The sequence below is a fragment of the Abramis brama genome, assembly GCF_963993115.1.
Source record: "Abramis brama genome assembly, chromosome: 2".
Lineage (NCBI taxonomy): Eukaryota > Metazoa > Chordata > Actinopteri > Cypriniformes > Leuciscidae > Abramis > Abramis brama.
This window is the reverse complement of record NC_139964.1, coordinates 31405572-31430164: the sequence shown is the minus strand read 5'-3', so window position 1 is coordinate 31430164 and position 24593 is coordinate 31405572. Positions and strand designations below refer to the sequence as shown.

Sequence of the window (24593 nt, the reverse complement as noted above, 5' to 3'; positions counted from 1 at the left end):
TTACAAAGTAGTTTGTGACGTCAGAAACACCAGCGATTTCAAACCGCGTTTTTGAGACAGTCTTTGGGTCAGTGCAGTTTGAAGGCCTTTATTAACCCCCCGGAACAGTGTGGAGCACTTTTATGATGGATAGATGCACTTTTATGGACTTCAAAACAGAAACGTCCATTCACTGCCATTACAAAGCTTGGAAGAGCAAGGACATTTTGTATTCGTCTGAAAGAAGAATGTCATATACACCTAGGATGACTTGAGGGCGAGTAAATCATGAACTATCCCTTTAACCTGGGATAAAATCATGGAAGTCTATGCAATGTCCTCAGTAATATAGCGAAACAAACACTGTGTATATGTGTGTGGCCTGGTAAACCCTACATTGCACAAATTTGGCAATATCCGAAGTCCTTGTGGGGATATTTTTTAAATCAGTTAAAAAATATATTTTTTAAAATCATATAAATCATACTAAGGGATGTTTTTTGTCATACTAATGTAAAAATGCAGAAAGTTTTCTGTGATGTGTAGGTTTAGTGGTAGGGTTAGTCTAGTGGGATAGAATATACAGTTTGTACAGTATAAAAACAATTATGTCTATGAAAAGTCCCCATAAAACATGAAAACGTGTGTGTGTGTGTGTGTGTTTGGGGGTGGGGGTCTGGGGGAGGGTGAATCACTGGATCTCTCCAGAAGTCTGTAATGTTGTCCTTCAGTTCTTACTCTGCCCGTGCAGCAGCTCCTCTCATCTCCTTTCTCCTCTCATCTCCTGATAATGGTAAGTCATCAAGGTATTTATGATTTATGAATCCGACCTTATATGTGCAATGCTACATCTAATTGATCTGTTCTTATATTTTTGTGTCTTTCCGCAGATTATTAGGACACTTTCTCCATTCATTGTCCTCTTCGTTGTCTGCTGTTACGCAGAGGTAAGACAGAAAGCTTTCTGAATTCTTTGGACAACATTCTCTACACTTTTGTATATTTTCTATCTTGGATATTGCTGATATGAATGACTGCAAATAACTACAGCCATAAATCCATCCAGGTATCAGAGGATTTAATTTATTTGGCATGTATGATATTAAAGCCTAATCATTTGAGACAGTCACTAAAATATTATTTTTATGCTTTTTGTTAATAAGCGGGTTTCTAAAGTAGTACTATCTCTTGAGAGTTAATTTGTTGTATTTATGTCATTTAAATGTGGTAAGAAAAGTTCATGAATTTAGTTAATTTAAAGGATTTTCCGTTTTGATTTCTCACAGGCAGAACAAAAGGTTCTATAGAAAATTAAAGGGTTCTGTCAGGCACTTCATATATAGAACCTTTTAGGGGTTCCTATCAATTTTATGGATTTAGTTAATTAAAAAAAAATCGGAATAATATAAATATTTCTTATTTATTCCGTTTAATTCATTTTTTATCATGAATTAAACAGCTTGTAAACATAATGTATCACTAGAAAAATTTAAATAACTCATTACACATGAAAGCATTATGCATTAATGAAAGACATAAGAACCATTTTGGCATAAAGTGTTCTTTAAAATTGAGTCAAGAACCCTAGAGTTCTATACAGAACCCTATCGAACCTTTTTTTTTCCCTAAGAGAATTGCATTGAGTTGTGTTTTAGGGCTAAAGGAAATGACTGTAAACATAACGGATAATATACTGGACGAAAATGACTAGTAAGTTTTTCTACGAATTGTTTTGACACTGTGATAGTTTAAACTTACTGTAACTTCAGAAGCCCTGAAGCACCTTTTTTCGGACTGTTAACACAGCAGTGAGGGCGTCAGACGTGAGCTAAATTTTCTGGGCATGAACAGCTGCTGTTTGTCTTGGCAGGTAAAAGCAAAGTAATTGGTGCGTGGAGTAATGGAAAGCAAAACAACAGCAGACGTTACCACCTGGGTGGGATAAGGGCATTTTAACACCATTACTTCACACAGATGCAAAGGCAGCCATTCTATCGGTCACAAACACAAACGTGTGTGTGCGTAACTGTCAGAATTGAAGCTCTGGCATGTGATCAGTCCTCTGGCCTTGTGCAGTGTTGACATAGTTAGACATGGCAGATGTGCTGGTCTTTTCATGTGGGCGCCTGGAGGCCTGTTACATCTGCACATCATCAAGACGAACGACCACATGCCTTTTCATTAGACACCAAACAACAGGTCTCACACACCGAAGCTCTAGCGTTCAGTAAGAGCAGTTGTGTAAAGGGTATAGTTTCAGAGATGACTTCATAGCTAACATCTGCATGATGATGAGATGGTTGAGGAACAGATTGACCTTTTGGAATGTTTGGTGTCTAAGATTATTATTTTTTCTTTTTTTTTAAATTTTTAAAAAATGTTTTCTTTCAAAATCCCCAAGCTTTTGAATAGTAGTGTATGTTTATGCACTTTTCCATCTTTATAACATGTCCATTGGTGCTTAAAAACTCAATTAGATGTATTGTTTCCACTATGCAGGTTTAACAAAAGTTGGAGAGGAGCATGTTTATGTCATCATATTAAAGGTAAGGTGTATTTGAGTAAATTGGGCCAATTTTGACAGTCATATCAATGCCAAAAAGTGGCCTAATTTACTTAAACTCACCATGTAAGCACAGACGTTTAGTAGTTTATACTTCATTTGCCAGTTCCTCCAACATAAACACAGTTATGCTGGCATTCTGATCGTGCAATGATCTGAACATGGACAAACATCCAGACAGACAGAAGTATGAGATCTAGGCCCCCTCAGGCAGAGAGGGGCTTAAATGCTTTGCTCAAAAATACTGCAACTAGATAACACAGGATGGTATCAGATAATTTGCATTCTGCCACTGCAGGGTACGAATCTAATGAGCTTCTGGATGGTGGCCTGTGAGTATAAATATAAAGTCACATTTCTTTCAGTAGAGAATTCAACCAGTGGTGCCTGTGCAAAAGGTGTTGTGGGTGGTTGATAGGGTGTTGCTAAAGTCTGCTCAGTGGGTTTTGCGAGCTACTGTATGTGGATGCTTATTTGTGCAAGTTACAAAACATTCTGGTCCCTAGAAGCCCACCTATGAACCTTTGACTGTAGATGTGTGTTTAGCACTCAGCAGAACTAGAAAGTAAGACTCCTTTACTAATATTGTGAGGATAGATATATGGATTTATCGATATACCAAAGGCGAGATTGAACCTGAACGATTTAGTGGTATAACTCAGGGTTTCAAAAATGTGTTTAGGGTTTGGGAATGGACTAAATTACTTATGGACCGTGTTTATTACAAATGCTGCAGATTGTGCTGCAACACACAGGAACAAACACTTTTAGATTGTTTTTCAGCACTTACTGAATGGTGTTGCAATGAAACATTATTACAAAACCGAGACAAAGCAAGCAATTCTGAATATTTGGCATAAGGCCTAAAAAACTTCTACCATTGACGAAGTGAGCAAAATTTTCTTACATCTTGTCTTTGATGCATACTTGTATTGTTTCATGCCTGGGGTTTCATACTGAAGTGTTAAAATTCAGATAAGTACATGTGTTTTTTTTAGAGTAGTGTTTCCTTTGTGGTTTCCTTATGGGTATTAATGAATGTGAAACGTGTGTTCACAGTTAAGATCATTTTCAAAATGTGGGGTAAGGTGTAGTTTTCCTTGTTTTACCCATTGCAGGAAGTCATATGTTGACTGTGAAATAGTAGACTTTAATTATATGCATTTATGGAGAAATTACTAATTTTTTTTTGTCATTCCATGGTCATTTTGACCATGAACAAACAATGACCTATCACTTTAATTCTGTGCCGGCAGCATAGCAAAAATAGACAGAAAACGAAGGTTGCGCTGCTGAATCTGCACTGCTTCTGCAACGCATTGCCGGACCACATTCATTTCCAGTGAGAATTCTCTAACCTCTTAACATGGGCACGTACTGCATACGAATCGTGAAACGGGCGCCAGACTGCATCAGAACAAAAGCCAGAATGAGAACAGGCAATGCTGTCAGTCTTTCATACCAGGGGTTTATTTCATGGTTAGGACCACTACAGGGAGTGTATAGTGACTTCTGTTCACTAATGCTTTGGTGTCATCTAACAGAGTCTGTCTGCTCTGATCTCCATCAGACGATCTCAGCTGACACACTCTGGAATGTGAGGAATGTTTCTGTCTGCCCTCTGGTTTTAGGTCAAAGCCCGGTGTTTGTGTGTCTTCTATGCTTCATACAGCCTTCATACAGCCAGATAATTGTGTGAAAGTGGTTTCCGCTCAACTCAGCTTATTGCTGTTAATGTTCTGTTGAATCTGTGGGGAAGTCTAAATCTAGACACCATCTGTAAGGTTGTTAATTCTCTCTCTCTCTCTCTCTCTCTCTCTCTCTCTCTCTCACACTTTTAAATAAACTGTCTCTGAAAGTACATAACCTTTGGCACTTTAGATGTTAATAAACAACTGCATGCGTCTTGAGAACGAACGTTGTAGCCGGAGCTACTTCTCTCTGTTTATGTATATGATGAGTCATGCAGGTACTGGGCTAGTCTGAATATAAACACTTATTGTAGCCTAGGCGTAACATAGTGATTCAGGATGAGACAAAAACACTGTTTGGAAGATGGAATTATGATGTATTTGCTTATTATATATTTTGTAATTTTTGAACCAAAAAAGTTACATAGTGTACTTTTAATATTTAAAAATTTTCAGCATCATTACTCCAGTCTTCAGTGTCACATGATCCATCAGAAATCATTATAATATGATAATTTGCTGCTCAAGAAACATTTCTTATTAATATCATGCTGAAATCAGTTGTGCTGCTTAATATTTGTGGAAGTCATGCCATGGTTGTGCCAATGTTGCTGTGTTGGATTGGTTATGGTGCTCAAATGAATATAGAAGAGGAATAAACAAGCTGCTTTCCATATTTTAGAAGAGCCATGCAGCAATGCTGCAATGTTGAAATATCTTAAATCAGACCCAGTCTAAAAACTTGAAAAGTATCTAGTGAGGAAGCAAGGGAATTATTTTTATTTGTCATGTTAACAGATCAAATAAATGGACCAGGCCTGTCATCACTGGTAAACACATTTACACATTTACACACACACACACACACCACTGGAAAATTGTGACGCTTTCTCCAAATGAGATCTTATTATTGGCACTCAATGCACATTTTATGTGAAATATTCATTGCATGTGCACTCTTTCTGTGAGATAGAAAGAGAAGCATTGCATTAGGCTGCTCCACCTTACATAGGACTCTCTTCCTTGAAATACCATTCTATTGTCTTCCACAATCTTCCCAGTGAGATGTTAAAGGTCAGAGTTAAGGGGTCACAGGGCATGGAGAAATGGACAGATGTCCTAAGGCCATATGTCAACATGTGTCCAACTATTACGCCATCTTCCTGTACATTCCAATGCAGTCTCCACCGAGCCAGCAAGTATGCACTTGCTATTTATATTAGAATATATCTCGAAATGAATTGTATTTTATTTTATTGTCAAGAATATTAACAGTGTTCCATTTTTAGTCTTTTTAGTTGCACTTTAAACTAAACTAAAAAATATATAATACAATAAAATAAACTTTGATAGAGGTGAAAGATTTGGTAGAGGTTAAACATTTATGGAACATTTTTTTCATACTTTTTATCTCACAATTTTGACTTTTTCTCTCAGAATTTGATAAATTAAGTCAGAATTGCGCAATATAAACAAGCAATTCTTAATTTTTTCTCGTAATTGCGACTTTATATCTCACAATTTCGAGTTTCGAGTCACAATATCTCAATTCTGAGGATTTTTTTTTTTTAATTGTCAGATATAATACGAGCGACGAGTTTACATCTCACAATTCTGATTTTATTTATCGAAATGACAAAATTACATTTAGACAAAATGGCGCCAAATAAACTTGCAATTGCAAGAAAAAAGTCAGAACTGTGAGGTAAAAAGTCGCAATTACCTTTTTATTTTTTTTTATATAGGATACACAGATGTTGCAGATGGTTTGTACATGTGTGGGAGTGTGTGTGCCATCTGTCTTGCAGAAGTGAGGTGCTTCTTTTATATGTGTGTGTTTCAGTGAGTAACAGCATGCGCTGGTGTATTGTCATGGTCAGACTCTTTGTTACTCACCCTCTTTATTAGATGGCAAAGGTCAACAGGTCTGGCTCCCATCTGGAGCTGTGTCACTGTGGCTTTCACTTCAGTCTGCACCAATCAGACAGCACAATAAAAAGGCAGCACATGTCTGTGGGGAGTGAGTAAGCAAGATCTGTTTATTTAGGTGACAACATGAGTAAAAGTCTATTTTTGTACTACTGTGGGTGTGTGTAAGGTCATTTGTTATTTGGATGTAACCAAATAAAGAAAACAGCAATTTGATTGTCATTCATTAATAGATAATTCTGCTCCAGATTTTGTTAGATATGAACTAGTGCACTAGATATGAAGTGTAGTCTGCCATCTTGTGTTTAAATTTAAAATCTACATGTGCGATTTTAGACTTGGAAAAAATGGGATTAGGCTAATATAGGGTTTGGGGTTTAGTATTCGGACCAACTTGAAGAAATAGTTGAATGAAAATTCTGCCATCATTTAGGCTACTCACTCACAAGTTGTAACCTGTATTAGTTTTGAAGAATGTCGGTAACCAAACAGTTGATGACAACAGACATTGACTTCCATAATAAAAAAATAATATGGAAGTAGAGTAGATCCATTCATACATATAGGTTTGGAACAACTTGAGGGTGAGTAAATGATGACAGAAATATCATTTTTGGGTGAACTATCCCTTTGACTATTACGAAGAGTATTAAAATAATAGGTCCATCAGCATAAGGGTATGTTACAGTATTAGAACTTAATTTTCTTGAAGCGTTTTCGTTCCTTCACCACTAGTTAGAACCAAAGTACTGTGTGTTTGGTGTAATGGACAAATATTTTTTTGATTCTTGTGTGTTGTGTGCAGGAGGTGAGGAGTAAAAGTAAAGTTTGTGCGAATGTGTTCTGTGGAGCTGGAAGAGAATGCGCTGTCACAGAGAAAGGAGAACCAACCTGTCTGTGCGTCGAGGTGAGTCAGCAGCCTCCCCATATAACGTTAGAGATATTCGGACACACAGGGCCTTTAAATACCCACATTTGCGGTCTTGCAGGATGCAGACAGATTCGCACTTGAGAGCGTGTGCACTCGACAGGAAGTAAGTGTGCAAGACTGTCCCATGTCTAAAACATACCGAAGTGTACCCAGCAACACAGAACGTTGGCACAACCCAACCTTCTAACAACGTTTTAACAACATGGCCAAAAGGTTGCTATAACTAGCCTACGTTGTGTGTTGAAGGTTGTTACAGCGTTGTCACAATATTGACAATGAACCACCGTTCAGGGCCATTGCTTAAGGTTGTGCCTATGGTGTCTTGACAACCACTGGACTACATGTACGTCACTGCCCCGAAGCGCGAAAATCAGCCTTTTAAATTTCAACCGCCCGTTGGGATCATTGTGTTGTCTCTCGTTCTTCATCGAGCAAGGATAAGAGAGAATTGCGTTTAATTTACCTCAGCTAAAAAGATACGTAATTATTCAAACACAACCTACAACTTCATTTTCTAATGTGACTAATAAAGACTCGCTCGCACTGTTTAGGTTTTCATTTGATTTGTCTGTTATTTAGTCTCATATTCTTTGCTCCTCTGGGTTTGTGGATGTTTCCTGGACTGATTCATCCGGTTACCGACCTTTATCGTCCGGCTTTCGACTACGTTCCCCTGCCTGCCATGTAACGTTACAGAACCCGGTTTTATTCATTAAATGTTCTGATCTTTGCTTTCTATGTTTGATTTATTATACTTAAAAGAAATTTGTTTATTCGTTTAGTTTTTTTCTTTATTCACAAATGCATGACTTTTGGAAGTGCAATGTGATTACCATAGTGCCATATAATAATAAAGTTGAATTAACGTAGGCCTAACCTTCTGTCATTTTTACTCTTCAAAGTGTACACTTGCAGGTGTTGATTATAATTAGGCTAATTTACTGATAGCCCCATTAAATAATAAGGATAAACAATATTTAAAAAGTATAATTATCGCGCAACAACGTTGCAACAGCCCTGTCGCGTCTTATGTTACAATGTTACGAGCACGTAGACAGCGACGTTGCCATAGTGCGTGCAACGTTCCACAGACAGTGCCACAACGTAAGTGTGTTTGCTGGGTTGTTCCCTGAACGTACACTATCTTGAATACCGAATTGATCCATCCTGCATTAGGTTCGGGAAAATGCGAGATAGCGAGGAAAACATTCCACTGTAAGTTAAATGAATTTGATATTACATGTAATTTGATAGTAAAACAAATTGGTAAAGTATCATTTTATTGGTGCAAAGATACTGTGTATCTTGTACAACATTTGTAACTGCTTTTTATCACTTAATTAGAAACACCACAATTTTAAATTGTGTCTTCTATTACATAGGGACTACTGACCAGACATTTAAAAGTTTATTTTAAGATGCAAAGTATTGCCAATCAAAACAAAGCTCTGTAAACACTTGCTTTTTTGCAACACTTTTGTGTCCTATCGGGTAATCAAAAGTTATACACACACTTGCAATCTACTTGAACACTTCGGCCAAACACAGGAAATGCGTCTTGTAAGTAAACAAGTGGTCAAGTGCAAAGACCGCAAGTGTGGGTATTTCAGGTATTTGAAAATGCCCCCATTCACTGTGACCCTGAAAACACCCACTCAAACACATGCTACCTTTCCCACCAGGGTTGCCAGATTTTCCCAGATTCTGAAGTTATGGTTGTGGTTATGGATAGGCTCTGTGTTTTTGAACAGGAATGTTGTTCAAAATGTTGATCCAGGAACATGTCTTATTTGGCAAAACCATGGCAACCACTTAAAACAGTCAGCTGGCCAAAAACTAAAACTTGTCATAATTCAAAATATGCCACTTCCATACAAAGAAATCAATATTCAAAGAATCATATTTTACAATCACCACTGTTATGCATTACACACAATTTCAACTTGAGAATCACTGTCTAGTAGTAATCATAAACACAGTATGTTTTCATAAAGGAGCTCAAAGGAGTTCAAAAGTAAAAATATTTCTCTGTCTCATTTTTTATTTATTTCAGTTTTATCATATATATATATATATATATATATATATATATATATATATATATATATATATATGTCAAACTTTTAACTTGCAGGTTAGAAAAAAATCAACACATGGCAAAGTAGCCCAATTCTACCCTAAACCACTGACTTGGCAACCCTATTTTCCTCCACCACTCACTGTTCTCTGAAATCTATTAAAAGACTGGGTGTTTTAGATCACTAGAGTAGGTTTTGCATTGGTTATCAAGTGGAGCAACAAGTATCATTTAAAAAAAAAAACATGAGCTGCAATAATCTAACAATACGCAAAATTAATAACATGAAAATGACAGGTGGAAAAAAAAGTCAAATTCGATTGGACACACAGCGTTTTACATCAACAACAAAACATGGAAAGGTTTTTACCTCAATTTTAAAAGTTGATAAGCCTATTTTGCTATTAAAATATGCAATAGTATATAGTCAGTTGGCATATTATTGTTTACATTTAGCACTGTTTTTTTAGCTGCTGTCCAGATGTGACCCATTTTTGAGTCAAGATTGACTAGTTGAGAACCACTGATATAAACTATGTAGATATCATAAATGTCCACTTATTTTAATGTGTGTGTTTTGATCAGCAATGTAAACCCCATAAGCGTCCAGTCTGCGGCAGTAATGGGAAGACGTACCGTAATCACTGTGAGCTGCATCGTGATGCCTGTCTCACTGGACTCAAAGTACAGGTGGCCCATCATGGACATTGTGAAGGTAAGTGTGTATGTAGGTTTAGTTTATAGTGTCTAAATAGCATGATACATTAATGGAATGTTGCAATAAAGATTACAGACCTTTCTGTTTCAATGACTAGTGTGTGTAGATGCTTCACCGCAAAACCATAGATGTGCATGAGAAAACTGTTAAAACGAAATCTCATTGTAACCTAGTTTTGGGTGCTATTTAAATAATAGCAGCCATTTCCTCTCAGAAATGTCACTACATGTTCCTACATTAGAATACATAAATATGCAAGAGATTTTAAGAACTTTGCACAAAGAGCAGCTCCTGTTTTCAGCTGAAAGTCACTAACCAGGTTTCTGTCTTCTCATTTAGAGAAAAAAATGGAAAAGATCACCAACAGCCCAAGTGAGTAAACAAGCATCTGTTAGACTGAGAACTGGTTATCATTAAACATTTTATTAAAAATGTGGTGGAATTATGTCTCTTTACTGTTAGAGTCCACCATCCAACGTTCAATAGGCTACTCAGGTTTAAATGCTTAGCAGTTTTGTTTGGATAAAAAAAGTATGAGAAATAGAACCTAAAATTAAGGGAACCTTTACACGACAACGATGCTTCTTAAAACAGAAATGTTTTTCCTTTGCGTTTTTTGCATACAGACCACAACACTGTTGCCGTATTCTGCTGCCAGGCCAGTAGTTGGCGATGTCACTTTGTAAAGAAACACTACATGCCGACAGAGCCCGAGAGCCTGGCCACTCCCTATTAAGTCCTATTGTACTGAATTTTGGTTGTAGTTCCACCAGAGTTCCACTGGGGGCGATCGCCCATGAGTGCAAAATGAATGGGAGTCTATGGGGCTAGACGGCTAAATTTGTCTCTTTCACCTGATTGCCGTTGAGAAATCTCAGAATTGATTGTAGGTTTTGCAAGTTCAACATGGGTTATAGGTCGAAAGTTGAATGAACGAGTACTTATGTCCTTTCGATTTCTTACAGGTTGAGTTGTTGTTGCCCATAACACGCTAGCATTCTGCTAATGAACGCTGATTGGTCAGTGAAGGACTGATTACGACCAGAGATACCGCTTGATGGCATCGTGTCATCCGAAGCGGGACCGAAAACAAACAAAACAAAAATTCTTCTAGCACGTGTATTTACCTGTGTCAGCTGTGTTGTCGATGCCTCGAGAGAAAAGAAAGTGCAGAGCGCGAAATCACCAAAGCGACTGAAGGATTGCCGTAAAGCAGTATCTCTGGTCGTACGATGTGAATGACGTCATTGACATTTTTAAAAGACTTTTTAAAGCAAATAAGTGACTCTAAAAAAATCTAACACCCAGCAATGTGTAAGTTCTTTGCATCTCCTTTCGAATACAACATTCAAATTACTAGACAAAAAATTATATCCTGAGAAAAGTGGATTTTGAGGGGTATAGCGCCATAGACCTCCATTCATTCTGCACTCGTCCTGTGAGCGCCCTCATATGGAACCAGAGTGGAACTGCAACCAGTTCAGAAGCCGGAAGTTTACTGAGAGTGGAAGTTCTCCCCTTATTAGACATTCTCTGCTTGCACTTTGAAACCCGTTTTCAGAAGTTTGCATTTCCAGGCCCCCAAAACGTTGTTGTCGTGTAAATTAACGACCAAAACGCATAAAAAGTCGTAAACGGCCTCTAAAAGTAGATGGTGATTAAAATCAGATGATCATATTTTCATTTGAATCATTAACTATTCAAGGGTCTAAGGATATGTTTTGAAAGGGCGTGAAGTCTTTTAGTTTTCAGTTGTATAGTAACGTTGTGCTTATTTGTTCTGTTTTATTATATAGTTGTTTGTTACCTTTCGGACCGCAATGAGTTGAGGAGTCATGTGATTGAATGGTTGCAGTCTGAGGTGTCGCCTGACGGCTGGTTTTCTAAAGGATCCAACTTCTCAGATGTCCTGCTCAAATACTTCCAGGTTTGTGTGTGTGTGTGCATGTATGATGTGTTCATTGAACACAAAGCATATGCATTCAGGTATGCATGTCGGTCTCCAGCTTTTTCTGTTAAGCTGTTTGTGTCTCAACAGAACTATGATAATGGAGACTCTCAGTTGGATTCAACAGAATTCCTGAAGTTCATTCAGCATAATGAGACTGCAATAAATGTCACCTCTCCTTATGCTGAGGAGGAGAACAACCGCCTGCTCAGGTCACACACACACACCCATATTTATAACAAAGTCTAATTTTGTGTTATATTGCGAATTAGATTTTTTCATGTTTTTGAAAGAAGTCACTTATGCTCATCTGGATTTATTTGATAATATTGTGTAAATCTGTAATATTGTGAAATATCATTAAAATTAAAAAGGACTGTTTTCATTACTTCAGTCTTCAGTGTCACATGATCCTTCAGAAATCAGTCTAATATGCTGATTTGGTGCTGTCAATGTTATCAATGCTCTCAATGCTGCTTAATTTCTTTTTTCAGGATTCTTTGATGAAAGCTCAAAAGATCAGTATTTATATGAAACAGAAATCTTTCTAACATTATAATTTCTTTTCTGTCGCTTTTTTATCAATTTAATGTGTCCTTGCTGAATAAAAGTATTCATTTCTTTAAAAAAAAAAAAAAATCGTTCTGACCCCAAAGCGTTAGTTAATTCGCTTAATTTTATTCCTTATATTAGATAACACAAATATAAAGTTTTATGTGTAGGCCTATATCTTTACTAAAGTAGTAACCAAAGATAATTTTAAAGATAATTTTAAGCATATTTCCTTTGGGGTAAATGGCTTTTACAGTGGATAAAGTGTTTCTTCATTTTAGTTTAGTTTAACAATGCATCTTTAAAAAGATTCTCACTTGAATTCAGACACAACGTTCATATGTCATATTGACATGCTCTATCATGTTTATAATGTCCTATTGCCCTTGTTGGTTTATCTCCATCTCAGTAATCATGTTTTTTTATCATCCGACCTACACAAATCAGATAGACACAGTTTGGAGTTGTGAGTTTTATTAACCTGAATACTGTCTTTATCAGTTTATCACTATCTGTGTCAATACTCTTTACAGCCACTTCTGATAATGTCTTTCTGAAGATTTCTGATAACCGATAAATCTCTGGGCTACTCTATAAAATGTAATGATTATGACCTCACTGTCCTCTGACAGCTGCACAAAGGAAGTCTTTCAATATGCTCACAATTTGCTCACACAACATGACAAGACAAAAACAAGATTTTGGTGTCATGTTCAGCTGTATTTACTTTGTGCATTTAGCATTTCAATTGAATTACATTTGAAACATTTTGGCCAATAGGAACAAGCACAAAATCCATCATCAAGTATATGATACAAGTTCTTCGAAAGGTCAATGCCGATACTGATATCTAGAGATGAGGTTGGCCAATGGCCAGTGTATATCAGAATACAGTTTGCAGATTGTATGACATATTCAGAATTGCTTAAAAGAAATGCTTGGCTGTTTTATGCATTATTTAATTACACAGTCTATTACAATCATATCTATAACACGTTTTAACATGGAAGATCACTGTGGGAATTATTTCATAGTCACTGTAATGCATTGGAATCTGAATTGAATTTGGATCGAATCTATACTCAGCAGAGAGAAAAATGTTTTGGTCATTATTCTTATAATCTTTTTTAGTGGCTATAAAGCAGACATACTATTTGATTGCAAACTGATGTTATACTACCATTTAAAGGTGTTTTTTTCTCTCCAAGAAATGTATTGTTTTATTCAGCAAGGACTCATTAATGCGATTAAAAGTGACAGTAAGGACATTTATAATGTTACAAAATATTTTTTTTTAAAATTTCTATTCATCAAATAATCAAAGTATATCAGTTCCTACAAAAAAAAAAAAAATTAAGCAGCACTACTGTTTTCAACATTGAAAATAAATGTTTCCTGAGAAGCAAATCATCATATTAGAATGATTTCTGAAGGATCATGTGACACTGAAGACTTCAGAAAATTCTGCTTTGCCGTTCCAGTAATAAATTACATTTTAAAATACATAAAAAATAGAAAACAGCTATTTTAAATTGCAATAGTATTTCACAGTATTACTGTATTGTTTTTTAATCAATTATCAATATAATATAAAAAATCTTACCAACCCCTTTTTTGAAATGGTAGTTGTATGTAGGGCATTCTTTAATGTTCTTTACCAGCATGGAAACAGAAATACTGTAGTGCTGAGAATTTTTTTCTAAAGGGTAACTTGTTCTTGATCATGTCATACATGTTCGTGTATGATTGTGTACATGGAAATGATTGTAATGCTAACAGAAGGTTATAAGAAAAATATTGCACTGGAGAATGCAATAAAATATTAAACAGTGGTGATTGTGTTCTACAGGAGTCTGTGTGTGGATGCCCTCATTGAGCTGTCTGATGAGAATGCTGACTGGAAACTGAGCTTTGATGAGTTCCTCAACTGCCTCAGGCCTGGATTCAACCCTCCAGAGAGGAGTAAGATCTACCACCACTAAGCCCACTTACCCTGGCATACTGTAATAACGCATAGTATCATATATAAACAGACCTATATGAACATATATCCTGTGTGTTGAGTGCTGTTGCGTGTTTTTAGAGTGCGCCTTAGAGGATGAGACGTACGAGGATGGTGCTGAGACTCAGGTGGAATGTAACCGCTGTGTTTGTGCCTGCGGGAACTGGGTTTGCACTGCTGTTATTTGTGATGGTGAGCCAAAACTCTGACCTGCGATATTGCTGTGGCTTTTTTCTGCAAAAGGCTGACAGCAAAGCTGGATAAAATTGGATTTTTTATCCGTGGAATGTGGCCTGACTTTCTGTCTTCTCTTTCTCTCTACAGGTACAAATAAGTTACATGATCTTGAGGAAATGGAGGGAAATGATCAGGAGATGACGGAAGAGGAGTGGACTCAGAGAGTGGATGAACTTAATAAACATCAGGTTGGTGCAGAGTGCAATGCTGGAAGCCTGAGCTCTCAAGTATAGACAAATAACATCATGTTCTGCTTAGCTGGCATGTGTATTTGTCTGGTTCATTATGGACCTAAAGCAAATAAAAATGTGTGACTTTGGAACTGTTTTGCCCTCATAGGAAACTGTGGAGAGGATGAAAGTGGCAACTAAGAAGGTTTGAGGAGTAGTTGAAGAGGAATAATAAACATTTGTTCAGATTTCAGCTTCAATCGACCTGTGTTTGAATGGAAAGAAAAAGTTTCATATTTTCATTTAGTTTATTATTATATTAATTATTGTTATAGTTTTCATAGCTGTGTTTTGTTATATTATTTGTTATAGTCTTTTTTTTTGGGGGGGGGGGTAATATAAGAGAGTATGTATATCTGTACTTGTAGTGTAAATTACTGCAACCTTTTTGTAACCTTTCACTGTACTTTTAATGTTTATAGGCAGGGGTTCATATTTCACCTTAAAGTTAACAGAAAATATGAAATTACATTTTGTATAAAGACCAGTATGATCAGCAATATTTTTGAATGTGTAATAGTACAATTATACCCCTCCAGTTTTGATTATTGTAATATGACAAATATCACATGTACAGTGTAGAATTTACTTTGCATTTTAAAAAGTAGGTTTTGGACCGTGTCAACAAATTCCTTTTATTTTGTGATAACTTTGCATTAATAAGTGGCTGACACAAACTATGTAACATTTTATAAAATAAATAAATAAATCTGAATTAATTCAAAACATACAAAACTGCTCGGATTGGTCTATTTGCTTTTTGTTTCGGGCATTTTTCATCTGGTCAGGCTGGGAGACCATTCCAGCTTAAACCAGCTGTTAGCATGGAAACACTAGCATTTTTTTCCTCATGGAAATACTACAGCTGTTTCACCTCTAACTTCTCTAATTGGTCTGTTGTGTATTAACCTTAATTGGCAATCACTCAATAAAACTATAAAGCAATACTCTTAAAAAAAAACTGGGCCAAATTTAATCTAGTTATCAAGCATCACAGCTGCCAAATGGGCATGTCTGATTGTGACATGTATATTGTCATTGTAATCAAATCCATTATTGCTACATGAATATATAACTACATAAATACAGGTGTATATAACTATAAGAACTGTTTGACTACAGTAAGCCATGGCATGATCATGCCAATAAAAAGAGTAGCCTACTGTCCCTCAAAGTAAAATGCCTTTTTATTGTCCCACCATCTACATGTGGACAATAGATTTATGCTTTATGCATTTAATGCAATCACTAATCTTTCATAAAAGCAGACCTGCTGACTACCAACAGGTTTTGATGTAAACCAGGCACTCGAACTAAACGTGCAGGGTTACATAAGAGACTTATGAGACGGAGCAAACTTGCCTCATGTTTGGATGACCAACCACTGACTGCAAGAGGCGTGACGCGCGCATTCTAGCACAGATAAAACCACCAAAGTCTTCGGTCAGGAGCGCGCATTTCAGACACTTTAGTCAAAGGTTATAAGTGTATGGATTATAACTCGAAGCGATACATTTTTAGACTGCTCCACCATTAAAAAGTGTGATACTTATTCCTATATTATTATTTTACTTTACTAAATAGTCCATATTATGGCTCGTTTCCCAAGCATGGACGACAAGTGTGCAGTTTTACATTTATCACGTCTCCACCTGGACGATTTGAACTTGGATCATCTCGCGGACAGTAAAAGAAAACAAATCCAGCAGCTGCATCTCACTTACAATCGTTTATCGTTTCTTCCACCTTCCGTTTGTTTTCTATCTAACCTGGAATATCTGGATATGAGCAATAACGCGCTCACGGTCATACCAGATGACTTTATGCGACTTACAAACCTAAAGACGTTTGTGGCAAAGAACAATCTTCTGAACGAGTTCTCGTTCCCTAAGGAGTTTGAGTGCATGCAGCTAGAAACTCTGAATATGAGTGGAAACAGGTTTGAGGATATTCCCATACAGTTTCTAAAAATGACCACACTACAGTCCCTGTCACTTGGAGGAAACAGATTGAAGAACATCCCTTCAGAAATAGAGAACCTGATCAGGTATGGGATTGTTTGTTTCTATTGCTTTAGAAAGGGGGTCGTCGTTCCCCAGGACAGCTCTTATAATAAGAGATAAGTTATTAGAGAGAGAGAGGGAGAGTGAGAGATACTGTATCTGTTGAGGGCTGTTGAGAGCCAGACAGACCCAGGCCGGTCAGTGTTACAAAACTAGACAGTAGTTGAATAAATTCCATGGCTTGGGGCTGGTTGGGGGGCTTTTGGGTAAAATATTAACCAATAGATTGAAAGAACGAAGCTAGGGTCTACTCTTAGACAAATAATTATGACATAACAGACTGTTTACTCTTAAGTTAATGATCTCTGCTTTCATTTACTAGAAAGTTAAAATTAGATCTTCCTGTTTCATCATTACATTGCTAAATTTTGACCTCGGTATTTAGATGAAATATGATCTCCCTCCATTGGCGGGACATTGTTTTTCCGTTGTATGTTTTTTTTATTGTCCTCGTTGTGATCACAATACTGTAATACTAATTTAGCTTTTCACATAGGCCTATTCATCTCCACACTCTCTACATAGTTGTTAATATTTTTTAAAGTACATATAAACAGGGACGTTCTTATTAAAGCATTTTATTGGACTAAATTTGGTTAATTCCTGTGCTGACAAGATGAGAAAGCAGTATTTGTGGGCAATTTTCCAGGAGGAGAAAGACTTTTTTTTTTGTCAACATAGGCTACTACGCTATCATATAGCTAGCCTCAAAGATAGCCTCAAAGCTAAAACAAACTAAAAGCTACAAACCTATGATTTTAATTTCATGGATCTTTAAAGGAATAGTTCACCCAAAAATGAAATTATCCTATGATTTACTCACCCTCAAGCCATTCTAGGTGTATATGACTTTTCTTCTTTCAGCCGAACACAGCCGAACTTAACCCACTGGAGTCGCATGGATTATGGAAACTATGGAGGAACTCTGGCACTATTTAATGCCATTACAAAGCTGGGAAAAGCCAGGATATTATTTAATATAACTCTGATTGTGTTCGGCTGAAAGAAGAAAGTCATATACACCTAGGATGGCTTGAGGGTGAGCAAATTATGGGATAATTTTTGGGTGAAGTGAACTATTCCTTTAAATTTTGACCTCTGCTATAGTCTAGAGATGCTGTATTTGGGAGGTAACCTCATCTCCTCCATCCCACCTGAAGTGGCTAACCTCAACAGTTTGAGATACCTGGTTCTGTGTGACAATCGCATCCAAAGCATCCCGCCCCAACTCAACAAGTGAGATCTTTTGTTACTTATTCTCTTACTGTAAGTTGTAAAGACAAAGCAGTGAGGTGATTTTTTAAATGTTATCATCTGATTTCTTTCCTTGCAGACTACACTCCCTGCTCTCTCTCAGTCTCCACAACAACCTGCTGACCTTCCTCCCTCGTGAGATCCTCAGCCTCGTCCACTTGCAGGAGCTCAGTCTCCGTGGAAATCCTCTTGTTGTGCGCTTCATCAAGGACATGACCTACGACCCTCCATCACTTATAGAGCTAGCAGGACGCACGGTCAAGTCCCAGAACCTTCCGTTCCGCTCGTGTGACCTACCGTCCAATCTGATCCATTATTTAAACCTGGCTAGCGAATGTCCCAACCCAAAGTGTGCAGGTAGGGGAGCACAATAAGACTGTATAATCTGTGAAAAAGTGACATATTTAGAAAAAAACTGTCTTATCAAAACTAAATCTTGCAAGGATACCACTACTTTAAGCCACATAATGCATTGATTAAAGGAATAATATTTCAACATTAAACATTATAATTTAACCCTTTATTTTCTTTAAAAAAACGCAAAAATCAACATTAAGGTGGGGCACTTACAATGGAAGTGAATGGGACAATTCAAAAGGGATTTAAAAGCAAAATGTGCTTATAATTTTAAAAACGCACTTATATCTATTTATTTGTTAAAACGTGTGTATTATTTGAGCTGTAAAGCTGTTATTTTTGCAGTCGTTTTAACGAGTATTGTCGTTTTGCAATGTCAAAACTGTCAAAATTGATATAACTTTACACAGAAAAGGTATGACACTCAAAAATAAAATAATCTGACTTTTCTCATACGAATGAGAAAACGTTACAAGCCTCTGCATGCTCATTTGAAACTTTCACGTGTACATGAGAATTTTTTTGTGCAGACTCAAAACTTTCTGGTGTTCGCACAAAAAAAAATCGCAAAGTTTCATGTAAATGCGCAAATTTTTAGCAATCGCACATTTATTTTCTCGTTCGCATGTGAATAGCTATGGATTTTTTTTTGTGCAATTGTCCCTTTAGGGTCTCCGGAATTTTCTGGCTTTCCGTGTTTTACTGTAATATGATAGGGGGCGCTATTACGCATCTTCTGAAAGAGCAGAGAATCTCCGGATCAAAACAGGGAAAAAATTAGAAGAAACAAGCGATAAAAGCATTGCTTATGCACGTTGAAATCTTTGGAAAAAAATAATCAGATTTTCTTAGCTTTTTGTTCAAAATGTTGCTTTTTTTATGAAACTTACATTTAAGTGTATCATAAAAAAGGAATACATGAAGGTAGAATAAAATGATTTTTAAAAACGCTGGCGGTGAAATAGTTAACATGCATGTTGTTTGCGTCTTGTGACTAAACTGACTGAGAATTGAAAATTTGTGATTTGTGATTGAAACTGAGAATTAAAAAATGTACAGATTTGCCCCATTGACAGATTTGTACCCCATTTTATTTTATACAGAAAAGGACATCATTTGTTTTGTGTGATAATCAATAGTATGCCACAAATGGTGTTGACTAATGCTGTTATTACTTTAAGCAGATTTTTATCGTTGTCTTTAACATTTTGAATATTTGTCCACCTCTTGACACTTTTCCATATCTCTCTCATCATGCCCTTCAGGTGTTTACTTCGACTCGTGTGTGAGGCACATCAAGTTTGTGGATTTCTGTGGGAAGTACCGCCTGCCGCTCATGCATTACCTCTGTTCCCCGCAGTGTTCCTCTCCCTGCAGCTCAAACCCACAGAGCGACGCAGAGTCAGAGGAGGAGAACAGTGTCCCCGCAGACAGACTCCAGAGAGTACTGCTGGGATAGGACAAACCTCCAATCTGTCAGGACTTCCATTAAACGCTTCATTTCAACATTTAGAAATGTTTTAGTGACTCAACAAAAAAAGCACTGGCTATATAGTTTAACTGTGGTTAAAAGAGGTAGGTTTGAACTGTAAATCACAGTTTATTAGGTTTAAAGGGATAGTTTCATTCAAAAATGTCATTCCAAACTCATGTATATATATTTTTTTGGATGACTTCAGAAGACTTTTGATACTGTATATAATCAAATGAATAACTATTAATGTTCTTTTATGGTGTTTTTGTGTGTTTTGGAGAGTTCACTGTTTATGTTCCATGGAGGCCAAAAGCAAACTTGTTTGAAATGGCATGAGGGTGAGAAACGAATGAAAATTGCGAACTATTCCTTCTTAGAACGTTGCTCAAAAGGGCATCTGAAAACGTTAGCATCTTGCCTAAAACAGTATTTCAAGTGGGTCAGCTTGCCACAGACAAAGCCCACTGGCAAATAGAGAACAAATTCACTGCTTTGCACTTCTGGAAAATGTGATCAATACGTGAAAAGTTACTCTTTGACCTCTTCTTTGTATTGATATCTGCCCTAACTCTTCTGTCCAAAGGTCAGGTTATGGACTATAATGGCTACTTCACAAAGTTCGGGAATTGTAAAGCTATCATCCATGACACAACCTTGAAAATAGTTACACGCTAAAGAACACTCCTTTTTTTTGTATTTTGTCTTGTATTTAGAAGTTTGACTATAGCGAAAAGGTTTCAGATCAGTATTAAGCAGTGTTTACTGTCTCTAAAAGAGCTCATAATGGCCCTATAATAACAATAAAACAGATACTCTTATGATAACTTATCTGCTGTGTGTGGTTCTCATCAGCAATAGTCGTCATTTCAGCCAGTCTGACTATTAGATAGATCATACAGTGATGATAATTTTAACAGTATTGCACAATGTGGATGGCTTTGTCTGAGGGTTTGGGTCAGTCAGTTCACATCAATATCTGACAGTTGCATTTATGGCCAATTTCAATGCACTCTTCTAGCACCAGACGCGGCTATCACTCTTACTGCAAATAACATCTTCTACAGTCTTCTATCACTGTTTACGATCTTACAGTGACATGACACAGATTGCGACACCTCTCCATCTCTCTCTGGAATAAAAGGACATATTTACAAAAGCATCTCAAAGGTAGGGTGACTCAGAAGAGCTTCATGTGTCTGACATTTTAGTGGACATATAGTTTAGATAGGCTAACTAAATTAAGAAAAGGAGTAAGTAGGCTATCCATGCTGTAAAAAATATGTCTTGTCTGGTCTAACAGCCCAGAAAACACATTAAAGGCAGGGTAGGTAGGACTTTATAAAAATAAAAGATCCAAATTTGTTAAAACTTTCTATATATATCAATACATAATTAAAATGTAAGTACTCTGAAAAAAAGAGTATAAAAATCAAGTGACTCTAGACCGTTTAATCTGTATTAAACACAGCTCATTATTTCGATTCGGGACGAATCAAAGGATTGGCTTAGGCGACTGTCACTCTCTCTCGCAACCATGGCAACCACCCTTTTGCCACGGGATCTGCCCACTTGCGCGCGCACGTTTGATTTGAGGAATTCGAGAGGCACAGAACCTAGGAATAGCAAAACAATGGCAGAGAAAGAGCAATCAAAATTCACATTACCGGCATGCAGTTAGTGAAGGCAAACAAGGCAAAAAAAGAAGACAGTACAAGAAAAGGTAATGAACAAAAAGTCTTTGGATAAACAAAGAAATAAAACGCGTGTCAATATCGGCGTAGCTTTCCAGCGACCACCCCGTCCTCGGCCTCTACTTCCTCGGACCCTAGTTGCACGCCACGGCCTCTTGCACGACCTCCTCTGCTTCGCCCTAAAATTATTTTTATTTTACAAAAGGACATTTTACAAACCTACATTTTGCGCATGTGCTCCTGCATGCACTTTTCCAGTCACAACACAGCAATCAAAGGAGGACGCGCTGAAAACTGAAATGCTGTTCTCTTTCTTCATAACTCGTGAGAAGGTTTGAGTTGCAAAGGAATTTGTGACTGTATCACCTATTCAACCACATCAAAGTTTCGTAATTAGTAAGTCCGTGCTTTTTCTCTTTTTGTTCTTATGTTCTGAAGGGCTGCTGTGCCTTGGTGAAACGGTGTTTGTACGTGAAGAGCTCTTTTCCAAAACGCCATAAACCTAAAAAGCTGCCTCAAAGAACCAGCAAAAGTAATGATTATGAATGTGTAAAATATTGCAATAAGACATTTTAATTGTTTATTAATTTCTGTGTCGGCTGCAAAGATGAAGTTGACGATATTTGACTCGCGATCTTCGCAGTAGGCTAGTGAACGCATGCACCGGAGAAATGCACATTTATTAGGCTACATAGTTTTATTTTGTTTTGGATGGTTTTGTTTAGAACCAGATTTCTGTAAATATATTCCACATTTTTTAGGCCTGTGAGGCGAGGCTACGGTTCGGTTCACGATGATATAATCTCCAGTTCAAGCACCTTATGTTGTGATTGATAGCCTATATTTACTTTATGTATTTAATCCAGGAATGAAAATATTAATGAATTAATGGAAAAAAAAAATATTAAAATTAAGATACAATTAATCCAAAACGAAATTCGTTTTAAAGAAAGGCTTTGTGCTTTCTGTTTTGAGATCTCTGTTAAAGTTTGAAAGTCTTAGTGCAGCTTTCAGAGCGCTCACGTCCATAATGGAGAACTGTCAAGTAATATTGTTTTTTCCTCATAAATGCAAACACGAAAAATAAAAGACAAAAACTTTTTTAAAAAGACAAACCATAAATTTAGAAAAAAAAAGAAAAAAGATGGATTTATAGCGTTTTGGGGGAAAAAATGAATGGATTTATACCGTTTTGAAAATGTTTTTTTTTTTTTTACTTTGAATTGATCATCAACAATATTGTTGTTTGATTTAATAATCACTGTTGCAAGAAGTGCCTAGTTAAGTTTTGTAAGTGGAAAAAGTAGGGGCTGCCACAGATTCTGTTTAGTTAGCTCCTTTATTGTTTTTTTCTATAGCCTACAATAAAGGTCAAATGCAGCAAGTCAAAAGACCAACTGGACCTTCTTTGCCAGTTTGCTCACATTTCTTTGAAGGATGGCAAAAATATCGCCTGAATATCGATATCTAGATATTGGAAAAAAATATCGAGATATTCATTTTTGTCAATATCTCCCACCCCTACATGCAGAACACCATACTGTATATGTTATGAATCTTACACGAAATTCATCTTCATCACAATGTAACTGATGGTAATGTAAAAAAGTGTATCAATGCAACCTGTTTTTAGCTTATATAACTAGCTCGTTAGCGAATCAAAAAATATATATTTTAAATTTACCAATATCAATATGCTAGCTTGATAGTGAGTACTAAAATACATCTTATTTGTTTATATTCATAAGCAATTAGTGTTAGATTTTTTTATTACATGTGATTCTGACATGATGTCACTACATGCACTGTGCTCCTTCCTCTCTGCTTGTCTCAGGTAAATAATGCTCTTCAGCTCAGCGGTTGGAGTCGCGCGTTCATGTGTTTTGGGGGCGTGGCTTTGGAAGGAGCCCAGAAGGGAGGGGGTGGAGTGAATGGAAATTATGAACTGTCTTTAAAACAGTCGTGAGAGGTCTACAGACACTCGATTTTTATACTTTCTTTTTCAGAGTACTTACATTTTAATTATGTATTGATATGTACATAAAGTTTAAACAAATTTGAAAAATAAGTTTTTTAGACCATTCCTACCTACCCTGCCTTTAACGGAGGTTCCACTTTTGTGTCCTAAATACTTGTTTTTTGGGGTCGACAGATTATAAAAACTTATTTCTAGGTTTTTTAGCTTGTTTGCTGTACACCTTGTCACATAGCAGCTTTTCGACATTGTTTTGTTTTTTGTTATAAGTCAGAAATGACAAGGAGGCAGCCTCGGATTGCCGGTGTGGGCGTGGCCTAAATACGCTCTGTCTCTATATAGATATTCCCCATTTAGCATGTTATGTTTTGTGGTTAATTTTTAGTTAGTAATATGTTAGATAATTATATACTTTTTAAATATTGTTTATCCTTTTTATTATTTATGGGCCTAACAGTAAATTCATTATAATCACCACCTGCAAGTGTAGGCTACATTTTGAAGAATAAAAATGACATAAGGTTAGCTAATTCAACTTTATTAGCTAACTGCATATGGTAATCAAATTGCACTTCCAAAAGTCATACATTTGTGAGAAAAAAACAAACAAACATATTATTCAGGGAGTGGACTAACGTTAACTAGCATGAGCAAACATGCGAAAATATGGCAAAGTAAGCGAATGAGATGACGAATCAAAGGAAAAAATAAGCCTGTTTCAATGAGTGCTGAAATCAATTGCTCATCATTAAAGTCATTTTGGCTTCATACTTTTGGCATGAAGTTAAATATTTGTCATACCTGACCAGAAGATGTTCAAATAAATGTCACATTAGACAAGGAAGTTGTAGGTTGTATTTGAATAATTACATATCTTATTTAGCTGAGGTAAATTAAACGCAATTCTCTCGTATCCTTGCTC

At 36.6% G+C, this 24593-nt stretch overlaps 3 protein-coding genes across 3 annotated transcripts in view; 2 read left to right on the top strand and 1 right to left on the bottom strand.

The window, feature by feature from the left end:
• The window catches only part of gja5b (gap junction protein, alpha 5b), a 46189-nt gene extending 28375 nt beyond the window's left edge, over positions 1 to 17814 (bottom strand). The window contains exon 1 of the mRNA XM_084106947.1: positions 17744 to 17814. The gene's annotated coding sequence lies outside the window, so the exon portion shown is untranslated. The remainder of the gene's footprint in view (positions 1 to 17743) is intronic.
• fstl1a (follistatin-like 1a) lies at positions 715 to 15579 on the top strand. The gene is made up of 11 exons (XM_084106956.1): positions 715 to 772; positions 870 to 926; positions 6968 to 7069; positions 9756 to 9885; positions 10228 to 10260; positions 11685 to 11815; positions 11927 to 12048; positions 14238 to 14350; positions 14472 to 14582; positions 14715 to 14815; positions 14967 to 15579. The coding sequence occupies exons 1-11, from the start codon at positions 770 to 772 to the stop codon at positions 15006 to 15008; spliced, it is 945 nt and encodes a 314-aa protein (XP_083963082.1). The 5' UTR covers positions 715 to 769; the 3' UTR covers positions 15009 to 15579.
• On the top strand, positions 16268 to 22823 carry lrrc58a (leucine rich repeat containing 58a). The gene is made up of 4 exons (XM_084106958.1): positions 16268 to 16904; positions 18028 to 18156; positions 18254 to 18531; positions 19797 to 22823. The coding sequence occupies exons 1-4, from the start codon at positions 16450 to 16452 to the stop codon at positions 19988 to 19990; spliced, it is 1056 nt and encodes a 351-aa protein (XP_083963084.1). The 5' UTR covers positions 16268 to 16449; the 3' UTR covers positions 19991 to 22823.
• Positions 22824 to 24593: the final 1770 nt, after the last annotated feature.